Source organism: Culex quinquefasciatus, chromosome 2, assembly GCF_015732765.1.
Source record: "Culex quinquefasciatus strain JHB chromosome 2, VPISU_Cqui_1.0_pri_paternal, whole genome shotgun sequence".
In the NCBI taxonomy this organism is placed as follows: domain Eukaryota; kingdom Metazoa; phylum Arthropoda; class Insecta; order Diptera; family Culicidae; genus Culex; species Culex quinquefasciatus.
In genome coordinates this window covers 123,945,336-123,962,447 of record NC_051862.1, presented here as the reverse complement: position 1 = coordinate 123,962,447, position 17,112 = coordinate 123,945,336, and the positions used below count along the sequence as shown (strand labels likewise).

At 36.1% G+C, this 17,112-nt stretch overlaps 3 protein-coding genes and 1 long non-coding RNA gene across 5 annotated transcripts in view; 2 read left to right on the top strand and 2 right to left on the bottom strand.

The window, feature by feature from the left end:
- LOC6048784 overlaps window positions 1-685 on the bottom strand; it is an 87,751-nt gene extending 87,066 nt beyond the window's left edge. For both annotated transcript variants that reach the window (XM_038253201.1, XM_038253202.1), the window contains exon 1: window positions 141-685. In XM_038253201.1, the coding sequence (XP_038109129.1) occupies window positions 141-204 (64 nt within the window). In that variant the 5' untranslated portion in view covers window positions 205-685. The remainder of the gene's footprint in view (window positions 1-140) is intronic.
- A 5,405-nt stretch (window positions 686-6,090) lies between these two features.
- On the top strand, window positions 6,091-7,895 carry LOC6048789 (luciferin 4-monooxygenase). The gene is made up of 2 exons (XM_001865621.2): window positions 6,091-6,707; window positions 6,766-7,895. The coding sequence occupies exons 1-2, from the start codon at window positions 6,172-6,174 to the stop codon at window positions 7,844-7,846; spliced, it is 1,617 nt and encodes a 538-aa protein (XP_001865656.2). The 5' UTR covers window positions 6,091-6,171; the 3' UTR covers window positions 7,847-7,895.
- Window positions 7,896-8,476: 581 nt separating this feature from the next.
- LOC6048790 (4-coumarate--CoA ligase 1) lies at window positions 8,477-16,820 on the top strand. The gene is made up of 3 exons (XM_038258006.1): window positions 8,477-9,225; window positions 9,281-9,302; window positions 15,698-16,820. The coding sequence occupies exons 1-3, from the start codon at window positions 8,690-8,692 to the stop codon at window positions 16,760-16,762; spliced, it is 1,623 nt and encodes a 540-aa protein (XP_038113934.1). The 5' UTR covers window positions 8,477-8,689; the 3' UTR covers window positions 16,763-16,820.
- LOC119767945 lies at window positions 14,619-15,474 on the bottom strand. Its single transcript, XR_005277807.1, has 3 exons — window positions 15,195-15,474; window positions 14,839-15,116; window positions 14,619-14,773 (listed from the first exon to the last, which is right to left on the bottom strand). It is a non-coding gene; the product is annotated as an uncharacterized LOC119767945 (long non-coding RNA).
- Window positions 16,821-17,112: the final 292 nt, after the last annotated feature.

Here is a 17,112-nt window from a genome sequence, read left to right as displayed (position 1 = left end):
ACCATATTCAAATTCAACTAATTGCCACTGATGTCCACGCTCGTACGCCCCTGGACATCGATCTTCACCGCCAAATTGTACCCCGTAAAAAAATTGTCACGATTCTAACGAGGAGATTTTTTTTCTAAAGATTGTAGTACCTTGTTGGAATGTGGCGGCCACCAGAAAGACCGAAACGATCAGCAGAGCTCCGTACTTGGCCATAGCTGTTATTTTTGATTTGATGATTCCAGTCAAAATTTCCTTCACGTTTTCCAAAAAGGATGTCTCGCTCAATTTGCACTGACTTTTCCGACAGGGTTTTTTTCCCTCGATTTCCTGAACACACTTCTCTGGATGCCAACAGAAACGGTTGCACTTTGCCTTCACCAACGGTAGGGTTATTTTCGTCACAATTTCAAATCGTTACTTTTGATCCTCAGTTAGATCGTAATAAAAGAAGATCGCGACGCGACGCGCTAATGTCTCTCTGCGTATAAGCACCACAACCGCGCAACACACAAAACTGCGAATTTGTCGTAATTTTCCCACGAAAAGCAGCAGACACAATTGTGCGGAAAATGCGGCGACACACCTACAAACAAGCTAGCACACACCCACGGCGGATTACGGAAAAACGAGGAAATAGCGAAATCAAGCGTCCAAACTGGCTGGCGTCTGATGCACGACTGAACTGGCTGTGAAAAGCAAAACAAACTGTCGACACGCGGCGCGTTGAGGCGTAAGCAGAAGAGGAGCGTCGCGACGCCAAGCACACTAGTTGCCTGTTTGTTGGTTCATTCGTTGTCTGGGTGAACACGGCGACGAGTTCACTGATGAAGACGACGCGGTAAACAAAAGCGATTTTCGCGAGAGCGGAAAGTAGAGAGGAAATTCGAGCTAAACTTTTCGTTTGGATGCAACTATAAATCCTAAATTAGTCTGGACACTCTGAAAATACCATTTTACATGGAAACAGCAATCCTACTACCAATAGTTGCGTAATACCTGAAAATTAATTAAAATATTGTCATCCCTAATATTCGGAGCCCTTTCGATAGGAAATGGATGGTAATAATTCTCCGTATTAGCTTTGGACAAAAACCAATCGACCATGTCCATTTTTTTTAATATTCAAAGTGCACTTGTATCTTGGGACCCAACATTTCATGCTTCCCCTCCTGTTGATCCTGCGCAGAAATAGTTTTGGTCAGTGTTAATGCCAAAAATATCTAGCCGAAGACAACTAAGCGACATTTCTTGCTGTTTTATCGTAACTCTCAGAATCAATGCAGTTAAACCTCGCATAGTGCGCAGGCGTTACGCTTTTTATTTATTTTTTTTTCGATTACTCTGAAATGACAAAATATTTTTGCAATCTTTTTGAAGCAAATTGTAGATTAAAATTAGACGAACAAATTGAATCAAAAAGACTGCAAAAATATAACGCCGTATTTGAGAAACCGATGAAATACAAATCGTAACGCCTGCGAACTATGCGAGGTTTAACTGTAGACGGAACTCAACAGTTTTTTGAAAAAAAAAAACAAATGACAAACAACATTTCGTCACTGTCGTGCTAACTTGTCGCACGTGCATTATGGGCCAAATTGAGTTAAAAACGCCATGTTATGCAGTTCTCAATGCCTCACCTTTTGAATTTAGCAGATCCTCAAAATTCGATTTCAATCCTGAGATAATCAATAAAAACCGAAAAAAAACTTCGTACATTTTTGTCACTTTTCATATGACAGAAGTTTCAATCCTATCGCCCGGGCAGACGGTAATAACAAAATTAATAATATTTCAATAACAAATCTTGTTAAAATAACAAAAAGTGTTATTATTTTATCCTGAAGTTCAACTTCAAGAAGAAAAAATAATAACAGTTTCTGATAAAATAACAAAATTTGGTATTGAAGGGATATTATATTGAAAATGTTTATTTCAAAAACTCTCCTAATAACAAAATTTGTTATTCGTTCGTTCGTTACTGACTTAGAAATAAAATTACCATAAATCGCACAAATGGAAAAGTTTTTAAGTGTCCATAACACAATCTGTTATTATTTTTTCTTTTGTTAAATATGTTTAGATCTTTGGGATAATTTTGTCTAATTTCATCGGGGCCATTATTTTGGCCATGAAATGGGGTCCTTAAGCTAAAATTATTCTAAAAAGTTGAAATTTTGGAAGTTGATCTTTTAATTATTTGATATACCCCCTAAAGGACTTTGCTAAAATTGACTAGAAATATAATTTTGACCAATTTCGTCAGGGTCATTATTTTGGCCATGAAATGGGGTCCTTAAGCTAAAATTATTCTAAAAAGTTGAAATTTTCAAAGTTGATTCTTTTAATTATTTGATATACCCCCTAAGGGATTTTACTAAAATTGGCTAAAACTATGAAATAATTTTGACCAATTTCATCGGGGTCATTTATTTCACCATAAAATGGGGTTTCAAGCTGAAATTAATCCGATAAAATTAACTTTTGAGAGTTCATTTTTTTTTTAATTTTGTTATATTCCCTAAAGGAATTGATTTATTTATTGAGAATTTTTGAAGTGTGAATAACAAAAACTGTTATTATTTTCACAGAGCCAGGAAGTCGGAGCTGACGTTGAAGTTCGAGCTGGAGTGAGACCTCGGAGACTGCATCGGATTCAGCAAATTTTCAGCAACTTTTACTTGGAGTCGGAATCTGTGAAGCCGGGAATTTTTGGAGAGCTGAACGTCATATCCTGCATCCAGAGTCGGAGTTGTCTTCAAAGTATGGATTCAAAGTCGCTTGGAGGTACCCGACTCTGCAGCCCTGACTAGTACAGATGAGTTATGGCAACTGCAGGTTTATTTGCAAATTACAAATAAAGCAAAACAATAACTTTTCTTGTTATGGAGACATACCAGTTCAATAACATTTTTTGTTATTATGCTGCTCCACCTCTCCGCACAAAATAACAAATCTTGTTATTCCTTCATGATTCCTTCTGTGTTATTGGTTTGTTATTGCAATAACAACATAATAACAGTTTAAGTTATTTTTCGAACAAATCTTTGTTATTGATTTTTGTTATTTTAACAACTAATCCGATCATTCCAATAACATATTTCGATCTTCTCACAATATCAAAAACTGACCTTCCCAAGTTATTTCCGTCTGTTCGGGTCGTGCTATCTTGACACACCCTGATATTCATGTAAGTGTGACAAATAGCAAAGGAAATAAAGATCAGAACGCGTTTGACCTAGCGTTTGACACAAGTACGAGCTCGACTGCCGTAAACATTTGAAGTCATAACTCGGGACTCCAGCAACCAAATTCAACCAAACTTCAGGACAATGCACAGAAACAAACAAAACGCGTTCGTTGTTGTCAAAAAGCAACGTGCGACCAAGGTATGTAGATTAGATAAGGTAAGGCGGGAATTCCCAGCTGTCAAAATAGTTAGCACGAAACCCGGATTTTATATAGAGATTTTCAGAAAAGTGAAAATTTTACCATTTTCCGGGCAAATTTCACCGGATTTTTTTGTTGGGTTGTTTAGCATGCCAAACTGAACCGGAAAACGTGTTTAGTTAAATTTATTTTTTTGAAAAAATATTTGTTTTTGAAAGGCGTATTTCGGTTCAGTTTGGCATGCTTAACAACCCCACAGAAAAAAGTCAGGTGAAATTTGCCTGGAAAATGATCAAATTTTCACTTTTCTGAAAATCGCCATATGAAGGTGCCTAAGGTGTCCACGTGGTTTATGGATGGCCCCTTCATAATATATATATTCATTTTTTTATTTAGAAACGAATTTAAATTATTCTTAGTGGAAAATAGTACCAAAAAACCCGATTTAATCCCACCTGGGGTGAGAAAGAGCCTTTCTTACTAAAGAATATAACAATGGTAGAACTTCTTCCAATTTTTAACATCGACTTTGTTTATTTATAACGTCAGCACAAAAGAAAGTCTAATGATGAAAGCTATGTATTATGATGATATGATTTCCAAAAGAAATAAAAAACGCAATTTTCACCAAAAGAATATGTTTAATCGTACAATATGTTTGTACGTTTCTAATCAAACAAGCGTTTATGACAAACGCGATCATACACCCAGAACTGGACATCGGCATACGAGAGGATAAAGAGCACGATTCGGTAGTAAAATGTTACTGTGTGCGGACTGAGAGGATAAATCCCGAAATTACCGAGATTACTTTACTCATGAGTTTATCTTCAAAAAAAGTTCATCTATAAAAAAAGTACCGGGTACCGAGACTCGAACCCAAGAAAAACGAAACTATTGGCACTACGCCCCCCGGGGCATGGCCTTCCTCTAACGTGGGATTTCTGCTCCAGCGCCTCTGACGAGACAGGAGAAACCGGGACCGACGTTTTACTTCACCATCCGATAGAAGCTCAGTGGATAAGGCGGGAATCGAACCCGCGTCTCATAGCATCATCGGGATCGGCAGCCGAAGCCGCTACCCCTGCGCCACGGAACCCAAGACCTTCGGCATATTGAACCGTGCCCTTGCTGTGTGGACCACCATGGTTCGGTGATTAAGTGGCGGTCATTTGTCCATATAAGCCACTCAATAGGATGAACTGTTCCAATGAACGAATGAACACACGAGAGGACTATACTCTCGCAAAATAGCACTTTCCTCACGTTTTTTTTCGTGAGGACTATCCCCTCGTTCTTTAACTTTGGGTGTAGCAAGCTTCCCAACAACGCACACCGCGGTTTTGGTTTTCTAGTTTCGGTACGAGCCCTTTTGTGTGACTGTGTTGGTGTTTTGGTTCATCGTACCAGCGCACCAAGACAAGCAAAACCGAGGTACAAGTGAACCGCGTGTGCCGCACGGTGTAGGGAAGCTAGCCATTCAGCTTCTACGAAAGTGACAGAGTCAGATATAGCTATTTTTAACAACCGCACCACTACACACACACATGAAAAGCTTAGAAAGCTCCTATTATCCTATCCAATGAACCCTGTTAAATAAACTTACGAAATCACGAAAAAATTAAGTCTACATTTAGGCGATTTAAGGAGCGCATGGGAAACAAAATGATTGTAGCCGGATGAATGTCACAAAGGTTTTTGCATAAACATTGGACAGTTATGCAAAAACGGACAGGGCAAAAGAAACCGAAAAGCTACGATATCTTACATATTGAAGGAAACATCGGTAGACAAGCTACTATAAAATGAGTATAAGTCGAGCCACACAATATATGCGCCAGCATTCTCGCGCCAGTATTCGAAGCTCAACTTGACAACTTGTCGACTTGGCGACGAAGCGTCAAAAATCGATGCAGTGTGATTTTTTGACGATTTTTACGATTAAAATTCATGCTGAATCGACATATTTACGAAGATGGAAATGACGACCTGCCTTAAAGTAAAACCTATACCTTTATTTAGTAAGAAAGGCAAAAAACGAAAATGCCGTCCGTTTCCCCTTTGTACTCATTGAGTAAAACATTTAACCTTTAGAAGAGTAAAATAATCCTATTCATCAAAATTTTCTTAATTGTAATAGTTAAGTTACAATTAACATAAAGTCACACACTTGCCACACAATTTTTCATTACTGAATTCAGTTAAATTGACTAAAATCTGCACACCTGATATTTTCAGTAAATGAAAACTTGCTGAAATTCTCGCAAACTTTGACAGCTCCATACAAATTTCAACTGAAGTTCAGTGAAAAACTAACTGAAAATTTCAGTAGTGCATATTTCAGTAAATATTAACTGAAAAAGAACATCAGAATTTGCTGTGCAGATTTATTACCGAATTTGGTTAATTTTACCGAGCAGTTCGGTGAATTACCGAATTCGGAATTTTTTTGTTCATTTTGACAGATGGTTTACCAATCTAAATTTTACCGATTTTTCAACTATCGAAACTATCGGTAAAAAAAATCTAAGTGTGCATAACTGTATAAAATACATATAATGTGATGAAATTTCAAGTATCGATAAACTAAATATGAAAAAAAAAACAGGATTTTTAAAAGTAAGGTCACAAAGAGTTATTCCTACTCGTATCTAATATACAAATTGAGATCGACAACAGCAATTGAATTTGGTTTAGCACAGTTTTCAAAGATCACCTCTTGCCATCAGTCTTCTTCTATCCATCCTATTGTGCACGTCCTACTGTTTGTCTGCCCCCCTTCGCGCAACAATGACCGCATCGTTCAATCCCGAAACAAAGATATGGAGCGGCCCGTTTCAACCCCCGATTCTGAACCCGGAGGCCAACTTTGGCCAGTCCGTGCTGGCCGTGATGAATCTCAACCCGACAAAGGTCATCCAAATCGACGCCGACACGGGACACTCGATGACCAACGGCGAGATGCGACTTCGGGCGATCCGCGCGGCGCAGAATCTAGCGGAACTTGGCCTCCGGAGGGGTGACATGGTGGCTATGGCCTGCGCCAACAGCGATGGAGTTGCGCCGATGATGCTGGGACTGCTGTTCAACGGACTGCCGGTGCACATGTTGGCCCCGAACTACGGCGTGGATGATTTGCGACACATGATGGGGATTACCCAGCCGAAGTTGATCTTCTGCGACGAGAGCAATTATGATAGCGTAGTGGAAGCAGCTGAGCTAGCTGTAGTGGATAAGCCTTTGGTGTACGCTTTCGAGTGTGATTTGGGAGGGGTCAAGAAGGCGGAAGAACTTTTCAAGGAAACAAAGCGTGAGGTCGAGTTCAGGTGAGTTTTTGAAACCGTAATTTAATAACAGCAAAGTTAAATCATTTCATCTTCACAGCCCTCCATACCTGGGAGATTCCAGCAAGCTGCTAGGTATCGTTCTGTGCTCCTCGGGGACAACAGGTCTCCCAAAAGCCGTTTGTCTGTCCCATGCCCACCTGATCGCCAACTTCGGAATATCGATCGGATCGTTAGGTCTCGAGGTGATCTTCAACTTTAGTCCACTGTTTTGGGCGTCCGGGCTTCACACCCTGATGACGTCCCTGTACAACGGCACAACACGGCTGATAACCCGCAAACCCTTCGGTGAAGATCTATGCTTCGACCTGCTGGAGCAATTCCACGTGGATGGCATCTTCACGCCACCTTCCTGTGCCCACCTGCTGCTGCAGCATCCTCGTATCGCTGACGTCTGCTGGGCAAACATCAAGCTGTGGTCATTCGGAGGTAGTCCGCTATCGGATAGGATTCGGGACTCAATAGCAGCACTACTACCCAGCGGGAAGACGGTCAACGGATACGGTTGCTCCGAGATCGGTAGCTTCACGTTTGACGCTGAAAAGCAAAAGCCGAATTCCGTCGGCGTCCTAATGCCGAACATCCGCGCGAAAATCATCGATGACAACGGCAACGCCCTCGGTAAAGGATCTCACGGAGAGCTGCTGGTCAAGTTCTCCGGGAAGTTTCTCGGATATTACAACGACCCGGAAGCCACCGCCCAGTGTTTCGGTGAAGATGGTTGGTTCAAAACCGGAGACGTTGCGTATTTCGATGAGGAGGGATTCCTGTTTCTGGTTGACCGGAAGAAGGATTTGTTAAAGTACCGTGGTCACCAGATTGCTCCAAGGGACCTGGAGGCGATCGTTGAAAAGATTCCTGGAGTTGGACAAGTTTGTGTGGTCGGAATTCCGGATGCGGATGGTGCCTCGGACTTGGCTACAGCAGTGATTGTCAAGGGGAAGGACGCTTGCCTTAGTGAGCAGGATGTTCTAAAGGAGGTGAATGAAACTGTCGCCGACTACAAGAAACTACGAGGTGGTGTGGTTTTCGTTGATGAATTTCCGATGACGGTTACGGGAAAACCGATGAGAAGAATGTTACGTGATGTGGTTTTAAAAATGGTGAACAAATATCAATAGTTTAAATAGATTTATTAAAGATTTCAACTTATAAATATTTGAAAAAAAAGCTACTAGTTACGTAAAAAGTTTGAACATCTGGCTCAAAAATATAGTCCAAATACCAATTGTTTTGCACAGATTTAACGTAAAGACTTTCATCATTGCCATGATTTTTCTTTCAAAGATATAAATTTTGCGTTGCTATCAATATTTTGACAAAATTCCTTATACAAGTTGTTTAGAATAGTGCCCTACACATGCTGATTCCTTTTGGTAACGATTATCCCAATTCTTGCAAAGTTATGGAAATCGTCATTAATCAATGATTGTCAACTAAGACGTCAATGATTGTACCACAAAAGTATATAAATTTTGAAACACATTTGATTTAGAACAAAAAATTCTTTCAGTGGCTTCAAGAAGGCAACAACCGGCACATGCTGATTCATTTTGGTGCAGAAATTCGTTTAATTGAATTCAATACAGAGCATTTTAGAATGATGATCAATTTTCTTCGAAAATGCTCAACGGCTTCACCTTAAAGAAAAACTGAAGTTTCAATCATACGCAGATATCAGAAACCATATTTTATAAACTTTCTAACTTTGAGTTGAGTTCAATGTTAACCAATGTTTAATCTTTTTTCAAATGTGGCATATCGTTTAACACCGTTAATGTAGTTTAAATTGCAGTTCGATTCTTTTATGTAAATCTTAAACTGAAAAACAAATCAAATTTTTGGAAGTGTCTCAATGTTTGGACAGACACAGCTGCTGTTTGCTAAAGACCTTCGTCATCAAGTTTTTTCAGACAAATCTAGAAATCTTCGTCAGTCAGTCGTGAATCTCCAACACGCCAACAATGTTTCCCACGTTCGATCCCGAGTCCAAAGTGTGGACCGGTCCACAGCTTCCTTCGGTGTTCAATCCGGAGGTGAACTTTGGAAAAATTCTCCTCGCCACTATGGGCCTCAACCCCGGCAAGGTGATCCAGTACGACGCGGACACGGGCCGAACCATGACCAACGGGGAGATGCAACTGCGCGCGATCCGTGCCTCGCAGAACTTGGCCGCCCTCGGACTGAAGCAAGGTGACATGGCCGCGTTGGCTTGTACGAACAGTGAAAACGTGATGCCCGTTGTGGTGGCGATGTTCTTCAACGGGATTCCGTTCAACACGCTGGCACCGGGCCACGAGGTGGACGATTTGGCCCACATGATGCGGATTACGCAGCCAAAGTTGGTGTTTTGTGACGTGGACAATTACGAACGGGTGAAAAAGGCTACCGAGGTGGCTGTGCGGGATAAACCGTTGTTGTACGTGTTTGAAAGTGACTTGGAGGGCGTGAACAAGGCAGAGGATCTTCTGAAGGAAACGGGTCGTGAAAGGATGTTCTTGTAAGTTGTGTCACCCGATGAAGTAGTTTTGTCCTAAGATGTGTTTCATTCCCAGACCGACGTCCAACGGAGATGCCCGCACGGAACAAAATCCGGTTTGCGGAATCGCAAACTTTGCTTCCGATTTGCTCTACCAATCGCAAACCTCCGTTTACACCCGTCAGCAGGAAGCATTGCTTCCAATATCGCAAACGGTGATTTTCGATATCGCAAACGTAACGCCGTAACGCATGCCTGCCAAAAGCACGCAGCACGCAGCCACTACAATATTTACTGTTTTGAATTGACCGTTGCTTTTAAAATTTTGGATGGAAATAAGAAGAAGAAGAGGTTTCAATGTTTTTATTTATTTAATCAGTATTCAAAACCAAATCAAAGCAATTTTGGGAATTTTATTTTTTCGATGTGTTTTGCCTTTGACTTGTGAAGGTTCGAACGAGTCGATTGTTCTGATCTGGCCGTCCTCGATGTCCGTGGGGCAGCAGGTTACCGCTGGGCGTCGATGCCGCCGTTGGAATGTTGCTCCCCGTGACGTGAATCCCGGTGCTAGCAGTAAGAAAAGAAGGTGGAGTGGCCGAAATGCACTCGTTGATGCTCCACTTGCCAAAGTCTTTGTGGCCGGCACCGCGGCAGCTATGTTTTTTGGTAATGTTTGTACAGGTCCTTCTCGTGCTCGGTGACGTCGGCGCGGGGCCACCCGGATAGAGGTGCTGAGACCGGTGCAGCGTTCTAGGGTCGTCGATCTGGATGATTTCCCACGTCGCGCAGCGAGCTGGCTCGTCCTGAAGGTTGACCGCCGATTTTCACTTCGAGAATCGACGAGCGGATTGGCCTCCACTAGAAGACCGTCCGCCCGGAACAAGTCCCCAGAATCTCCGTTAGCAGTTGGATCTGTGAAGGTGTTCACCGAACTCATGCTGCAATTGCGAGCCGTAGACTGCGAAAAAGAACACCAAATTAACCTCTAAAAAAATATCTACAATTCTCTACCAATATCTAAAATTCTTCAAAACTCTCAAAAATTCTCTCAAATTCTTCAAAATTCTCCAGAATTCTCTAAAATTTTCTAAAATCCTCTACAATTCACTAAAATTTTCTAATATCTCTTGAATCCTCTAAAGTTCTCTAAAATTATCTAATTATTTTTTAATAAATTATCAAAACTTCCCAAAAATTCTTTAAAACTCTCAAAAATTCTTAAAAGTTTTCAAAAATTCTCAAAAAATCTCAAAATTTTTCAAAAAGTTCTTTTAAAATCTAAAATTGTCAAAAATTGTAAAAAAAAATATCAAAATTCCAAATATCCAACAAAATTCAAAAATTCTCAAAAAAATTCAAAAGATCTCTAAAATTCTCAAAAAATTTTAATATTCTCAAAAATTCTAAAAAAATCTCTAAAGTTTTCTAAAATTCTCTAAAATTCTCTAAAATTCTCAGAAATTCTCTGAAAATCTCTAACATTCTCTAAAATTCTCTAAAATTCACTGAAATTCTCTGAAATTTTCTAAAATTCTCTAAAATTCTTCAAAATTCTCTAAAATTCTAAAAAATTCTCAAAAATTCTCAAAATTATTCTTAAATTCTGAAAAAAATCTCTTAAATTCTCTAAAATTCTCAAAAGTTCTTTAAAAATCTCAAAAAGTTCTCTTAAATTATCTAATTTTTTTAATAAATTCTCAAAAATTCTTAAAAACTTTCAAAAATTGTACAAAAAATCTAATTCTTTTCAAAAATTGTCAAAAAATTTCTAAAATTCTCAAAAATTATAACAATCCAAAAATTCAGGAAAATTCTCAATATATTTCAAATATTCTCAAATACTCTCAAAAAATTTCTCAAATTTCTAAAATTTCTAAAAAAATCTCAAAAGTTTTCAAAAATTCTTTAAAAATCTCAAAAATTCTCAAAAAATTTCAAAAAGTTCTCTGAAACTATCTTAAATTGTCAAAAATTCTCAAAAAAATATCAAAAATTCCAAATATCCAACAAATTTCTAAAATTCTCAATATTATCAATATTCTCAAAAATTCTCAAAAATTCTTTAATTTTCTCTAAAATTCTCTAAAAATCTCTGAAATTCTCTACAATTCACTAAAATTCTCTAAAATTCTCTAAAATTCTCTAAATTTCTCTAAAATTATCTAAAATTCTCTAAAATTCTCTAAAATTCTCTAAAATTCTTTAAAATTTTCAAAAATTCTCTAAAATTCTCTAAAATTCTTTAAAATACTCTAAAATTCTCTAAAATTTTCTAAAATTCTCAGAAATTCTCTAAAATTCTCAAGAATTCTCAAAATTATTCTAAAATTCTAAAAAAATCTCTTAAATTCTCTAAAATTCTCAAAAATTCTTTAAAAATCTCAAAAAGTTCTCTAAGATTATTTATTTTTTTTATTTAATTCTCAACAATTCTCAAAAAATTTCTAAAATTCTCAAAAGTTATAAAAAATCCAAAAAGTCAGGAAAATTCTCAAAAATTCTCAAATCATTTCGAATTTTCTCAAATTTTCTCAAATATTCTCAAATATTCTCAAATATTCTCAAATATTCTCAAATATTCTCAAATATTCTCAAATATTCTCAAATATTCTCAAATATTCTCAAATATTCTCAAATATTCTCAAATATTCTCAAATATTCTCAAATATTCTCAAATATTCTCAAATATTCTCAAATATTCTCAAATATTCTCAAATATTCTCAAATATTCTCAAATATTCTCAAATATTCTCAAATATTCTCAAATATTCTCAAAAAATTTCAAGAATTCTTTATAATGCTCAAAAATTCTTAAAACTTTTTTGAATTTCTCAAAAATTTTCAAAATTTCTCAAAATTTCTCAAAATTTCTCAAAATTTCTCAAAATTTCTCAAAATTTCTCAAAATTTCTCAAAATTTCTCAAAATTTTTCGAAATTTATAAATTTTAAGAAATTTTTGAAATTTTAGAAATTTTTGAAATTTTAGAAATTTTAGAAATTTTAAAAATTTTAGAAATTTTAGAAATTTTAGAAATTTTAGAAATTTTAGAAATTTTAGAAATTTTAGAAATTTTAGAAATTTTAGAAATTTTAGAAATTTTAGAAATTTTAGAAATTTTAGAAATTTTAGAAATTTTAGAAATTTTAGAAATTTTAGAAATTTTAGAAATTTTAGAAATTTTAGAAATTTTAGAAATTTTAGAAATTTTAGAAATTTTAGAAATTTTAGAAATTTTAGAAATTTTAGAAATTTTAGAAATTTTAGAAATTTTAGAAATTTTAGAAATTTTAGAAATTTTAGAAATTTTAGAATTTTAGAATTTTAGAATTTTAGAATTTTAGAATTTTAGAATTTTAGAATTTTAGAATTTTAGAATTTTAGAATTTTAGAATTTTAGAATTTTAGAATTTTAGAATTTTAGAATTTTAGAATTTTAGAATTTTAGAATTTAGAATTTTAGAATTTTAGAATTTTAGAATTTTAGAATTTTAGAATTTTAGAATTTTAGAATTTTAGAATTTTAGAATTTTAGAATTTTAGAATTTTAGAATTTTAGAATTTTAGAATTTTAGAATTTTAGAATTTTAGAATTTTAGAATTTTAGAATTTTAGAATTTTAGAATTTTAGAATTTTAGAATTTTAGAATTTTAGAATTTTAGAATTTTAGAATTTTAGAATTTTAGAATTTTAGAATTTTAGAATTTTAGAATTTTAGAATTTTAGAATTTTAGAATTTTAGAATTTTAGAATTTTAGAATTTTAGAATTTTAAATTTTAGAATTTTAGAATTTTAGAATTTTAGAATTTTAGAATTTTAGAATTTTAGAATTTTAGAATTTTAGAATTTTAGAATTTTAGAATTTTAGAATTTTAGAATTTTAGAATTTTAGAATTTTAGAATTTTAGAATTTTAGAATTTTAGAATTTTAGAATTTTAGAATTTTAGAATTTTAGAATTTTAGAATTTTAGAATTTTTGAATTTTAGAAGTTAAGAATTTTAGAATTTTAGAATTTTAGAATTTTACAATTTTAGAATTTTAGAATTTTAGAATTTTAGAATTTTAGAATTTTAGAATTTTAGAATTTTAGAATTTTAGAATTTTAGAATTTTAGAATTTTAGAATTTTAGAATTTTAGAATTTTAGAATTTTAGAATTTTAGAATTTTAGAATTTTAGAATTTTAGAATTTTAGAATTTTAGAATTTTAGAATTTTAGAATTTTAGAATTTTAGAATTTTAGAATTTTAGAATTTTAGAATTTTAGAATTTTAGAATTTTAGAATTTTAGAATTTTAGAATTTTAGAATTTTAGAATTTTAGAATTTTAGAATTTTAGAATTTTAGAATTTTAGAATTTTAGAATTTTAGAATTTTAGAATTTTAGAATTTTAGAATTTTAGAATTTTAGAATTTTAGAATTTTAGAATTTTAGAATTTTAGAATTTTAGAATTTTAGAATTTTAGAATTTTAGAATTCTGAAATCTCAAAAACTTTACATTTTAGAATTCTAAAATCTAAAATAAATTCTTAAATAGAAAATTTTCCAAAGCTCTATAATTCTAAAAAAAAAATAAAAAAAAACTTTCCAAAAATCATTGAAGTTTTTCAAAAATAATTGCAGTTTTCCAAAAACTCTAAAATTATTTAAAATTCTCTAACATTTTTTCAAAATTCTTTAAAATTCTATAAAATTCTCTAAAGTACTCTAAAATTTCCAAAATTTACCAAAATCATATAAAATTTATCAAAATCTCCAAATTTTCCAAAAAAATCGCTTAATTTCTTTAAATTGTTTTATTTTCTCTAAAATTCTACATAATATTCCAAAATTTTCTTAAAACCTTTTAAATTATATAAAATTTCTATCAAATTCTCTCAAAGTTCCCTAAAATTCTATAAAATTCTTAAAAAAAACTCTTTAAAATTCTCTAAAAATTTTTCAAAAATCTCTAAAATTATCTAAAAATCTCTGAAATTTTCTTAAATTTTCTTAACATTACCAAAATTTTCTAAAAATTTCGAAAATTCTTTAAAATTTTGTTCAGATCTCTAGTATTCTCTTATTTTTTCAAAATTCGATAAAATTGTTTAAAATTCTCTAAAATTTTTCAATATTCTATACAATATTTCCAAAATTCTTTAAAATTTTCCATTATTCTTATAAATTTTCAAATATTCTAAAATTAAAAAAAAAAATAAATTCTAAAATTCTTGACTTGAGCTACGGCGACGGCTTCTTTGGCCCACCGAATTTTGATTCGGTTGAATCGGTCGACGGGGCATTTGATTTTGATTTGCGTCTCAAAGAGTGTTCGTGTGGTCGCTGCACCGCCAAATTTGAACGAGAGTTTGTTTTTCTCGTGGTCGTACTAGATGAAAGTCGAGTTGGTTCCCGGGGATCGGGGCTTCTGGTATTCCGGGGCGCACGCCTTGCCGTTGCAGGGCTTCTTGTCCGGAGGTGTGTTGCTCGGGCACATTGACGTCGGCCATTCGACCTTGTGTTCCTGGGCCATGATTTGCTTGCACTCGACGCGACGCTCCTTGAGGCCGCCTGCACAGGGTCTGGAAGGTTAGAAGAATTGGTAAGTACCAATTGCCTGCAGATTAGTTCGTACTAGGATAATCACTTTGAGCACTTGCTCCACTCGGAAACCTACCACCGCACAAGGCAGTCGATGATGTTGTAGAACTGCGGGTCAAGCTGAGGCTTCGTGGTACACATGCTGTTAGGCACGTTCGTGGTGTTCTCACCGCATTCGTATACGCGCCTCAGGTTTCGTTTCCGGTGAGCACAGGAACGGGGACACGTTCTTGCCGGAATCTTCGCGGGTGCTGGCTGTCTGTCGTGTTGTTTTGGCCAATGACACCATCAGATGGTGTCAGTTTTCTCTCCGGGGAAAATCATCTGTGTAAACAAAGTGATTATTTATTTTCATTAATGTAATAAATGGTAAAAGGGCGTTGAAATTTCATCCAACTTTACCTTAACGAAGATTTCTACGCTGTGCATTCAGCTGCAGCCGTCCTTTGTTGTTTCCTCCTCCTGATTCCGGATCAGACCAAAATCGGCCTAGCCTGAGATCTGGGCCAAATGTGGTCAAGAATCCCCGATGGTGCTCGGTTCACTCGTGCGGACAAGACCGGACCGGTAACAAATTTCACTCCCGATTTTATAAACAAAAATCACAGCAGCACAGAAAAGAAACAAAACATCCGCGAGAAGGTTATGTTCGCACAATTTCTGTTTGTTTATTTGTGCGCGAGCAGCTGATCGTCGAGCTGTCAAAGTGTAACGCATTGGCTGCGTCGGACGACACAGAAATTCGTACCGCAATCATGGGGTTTGCGATTACGCAAACATTTTGTTTCAAAGACGAAAACAATTCTTTCAATATCGAAAACATTTGCCATGATTTCGCAAACATCGAATGTTTTCAAATTCGTCGCGAATTTTTTTCGGAACCGCCGACCGGATTTTGTTCCGTGCGGAATCTACCAGGTATCGTCCTCTGCTCATCGGGTATAACAGACCTACCGAAGGCTGTGACCTTGTCCCACGCACAGCTGGTTTCGATGTACGGAAGTCTAGTTGGAGTGTTCAAGTTCAGTCTGCTTTTCAACTTCAGTCCCCTGTACTGGATATCCGGACTACACTCGCTCGGTCTATCGCTAATCCACGGCATTCCACGAGTGATCACGCGGAAACCGTTCTCCGAGGATACTTTCTTCGACTTGTTTGAGAAATATCCAATCGATTACCTTTTCACGCCACCATCACATGCCCATCTGCTGTTGCAGCATCCCCGATTTAAGACCACCGACTTCAGTAGGGTTAGAACGTGGCTCGTTGGTGGTAGTCCCGTGCCGGATGCTTTGAGGGACTCTCTTGAAGCAAAACTTCCAAACGGAAAAACTGTAATAATCTTGGGCACCTCGGAAATCGGGTTCATAACGACGGATTTCTTCAAGCGAAAGTCACTCTCGGTTGGTACGGCAGCCTCAAATGTCCGGATCAAAATCGTGAACGAAGTGGGAAAAGCGCTGAACAATGGGGAACGTGGCGAGATCTGTATGACCTTCAGTGAAAAGTTCCTCGGGTATTACAACACTCCGGAGGTGACGGCTGCGGCGGTTGACGCCGACGGTTGGATCCGGACCGGGGATGTTGGGTACTTTGACGAGGAAGGTTACCTTTATTTGGAGGGTCGTCAGAAGGATATGCTCAAGTGGAGAGGTTATCAAATAGCTCCCGCGGATCTGGAAGCTATTTTGCGAGATATTGAGGGGGTAGATCAAGCGTACGTCGTTGGATTGTTGGATGAAGACGGGTCTTCCGATTTGGCCACGGCAGTCGTCGTGAAGGTGGAAGGCAGTGAGTTGACCGAAGCCGATATTCTGGAGGTGGTTAATGGCAAAGTGGCAGACTATAAGAAACTTCGTGGAGGAGTGTACTTTGTGGACGAAGTTCCCTTCACCAGCAATGGTAAAATTTTGAGGAAAAAGTTGATAGAACAAGTTAAAACAATGTCAATGACCCAGAAGAAAAACTAAATGTTTGATATGGTTCAACAAACATAATTTGAATTTCTATGTATTGTAAATAACAATAATAAACAAGCCTGACCCGACAAACTTCGTTCTGCCTTTTTTCGTTTGTTGACGTTTTTAACTTTTTGCATATTCAGCCTCCTGTGATCAAAATTTGATTTTACAGTCATCCCACATATTCGGAACGGTTTCCAGATCGGTCAATGTTAAAAAAATCATAGCAAATCGATAATTGAACTTAATGATTTGCTTTTACCTTCATTTGAAAGCTTTTCTTGCGATCTTTCGAATGCTGTATCGAACTTCTGCAAATTTTAACTTTTATATGAAGTTTTTGAAGAATTACTTTGACC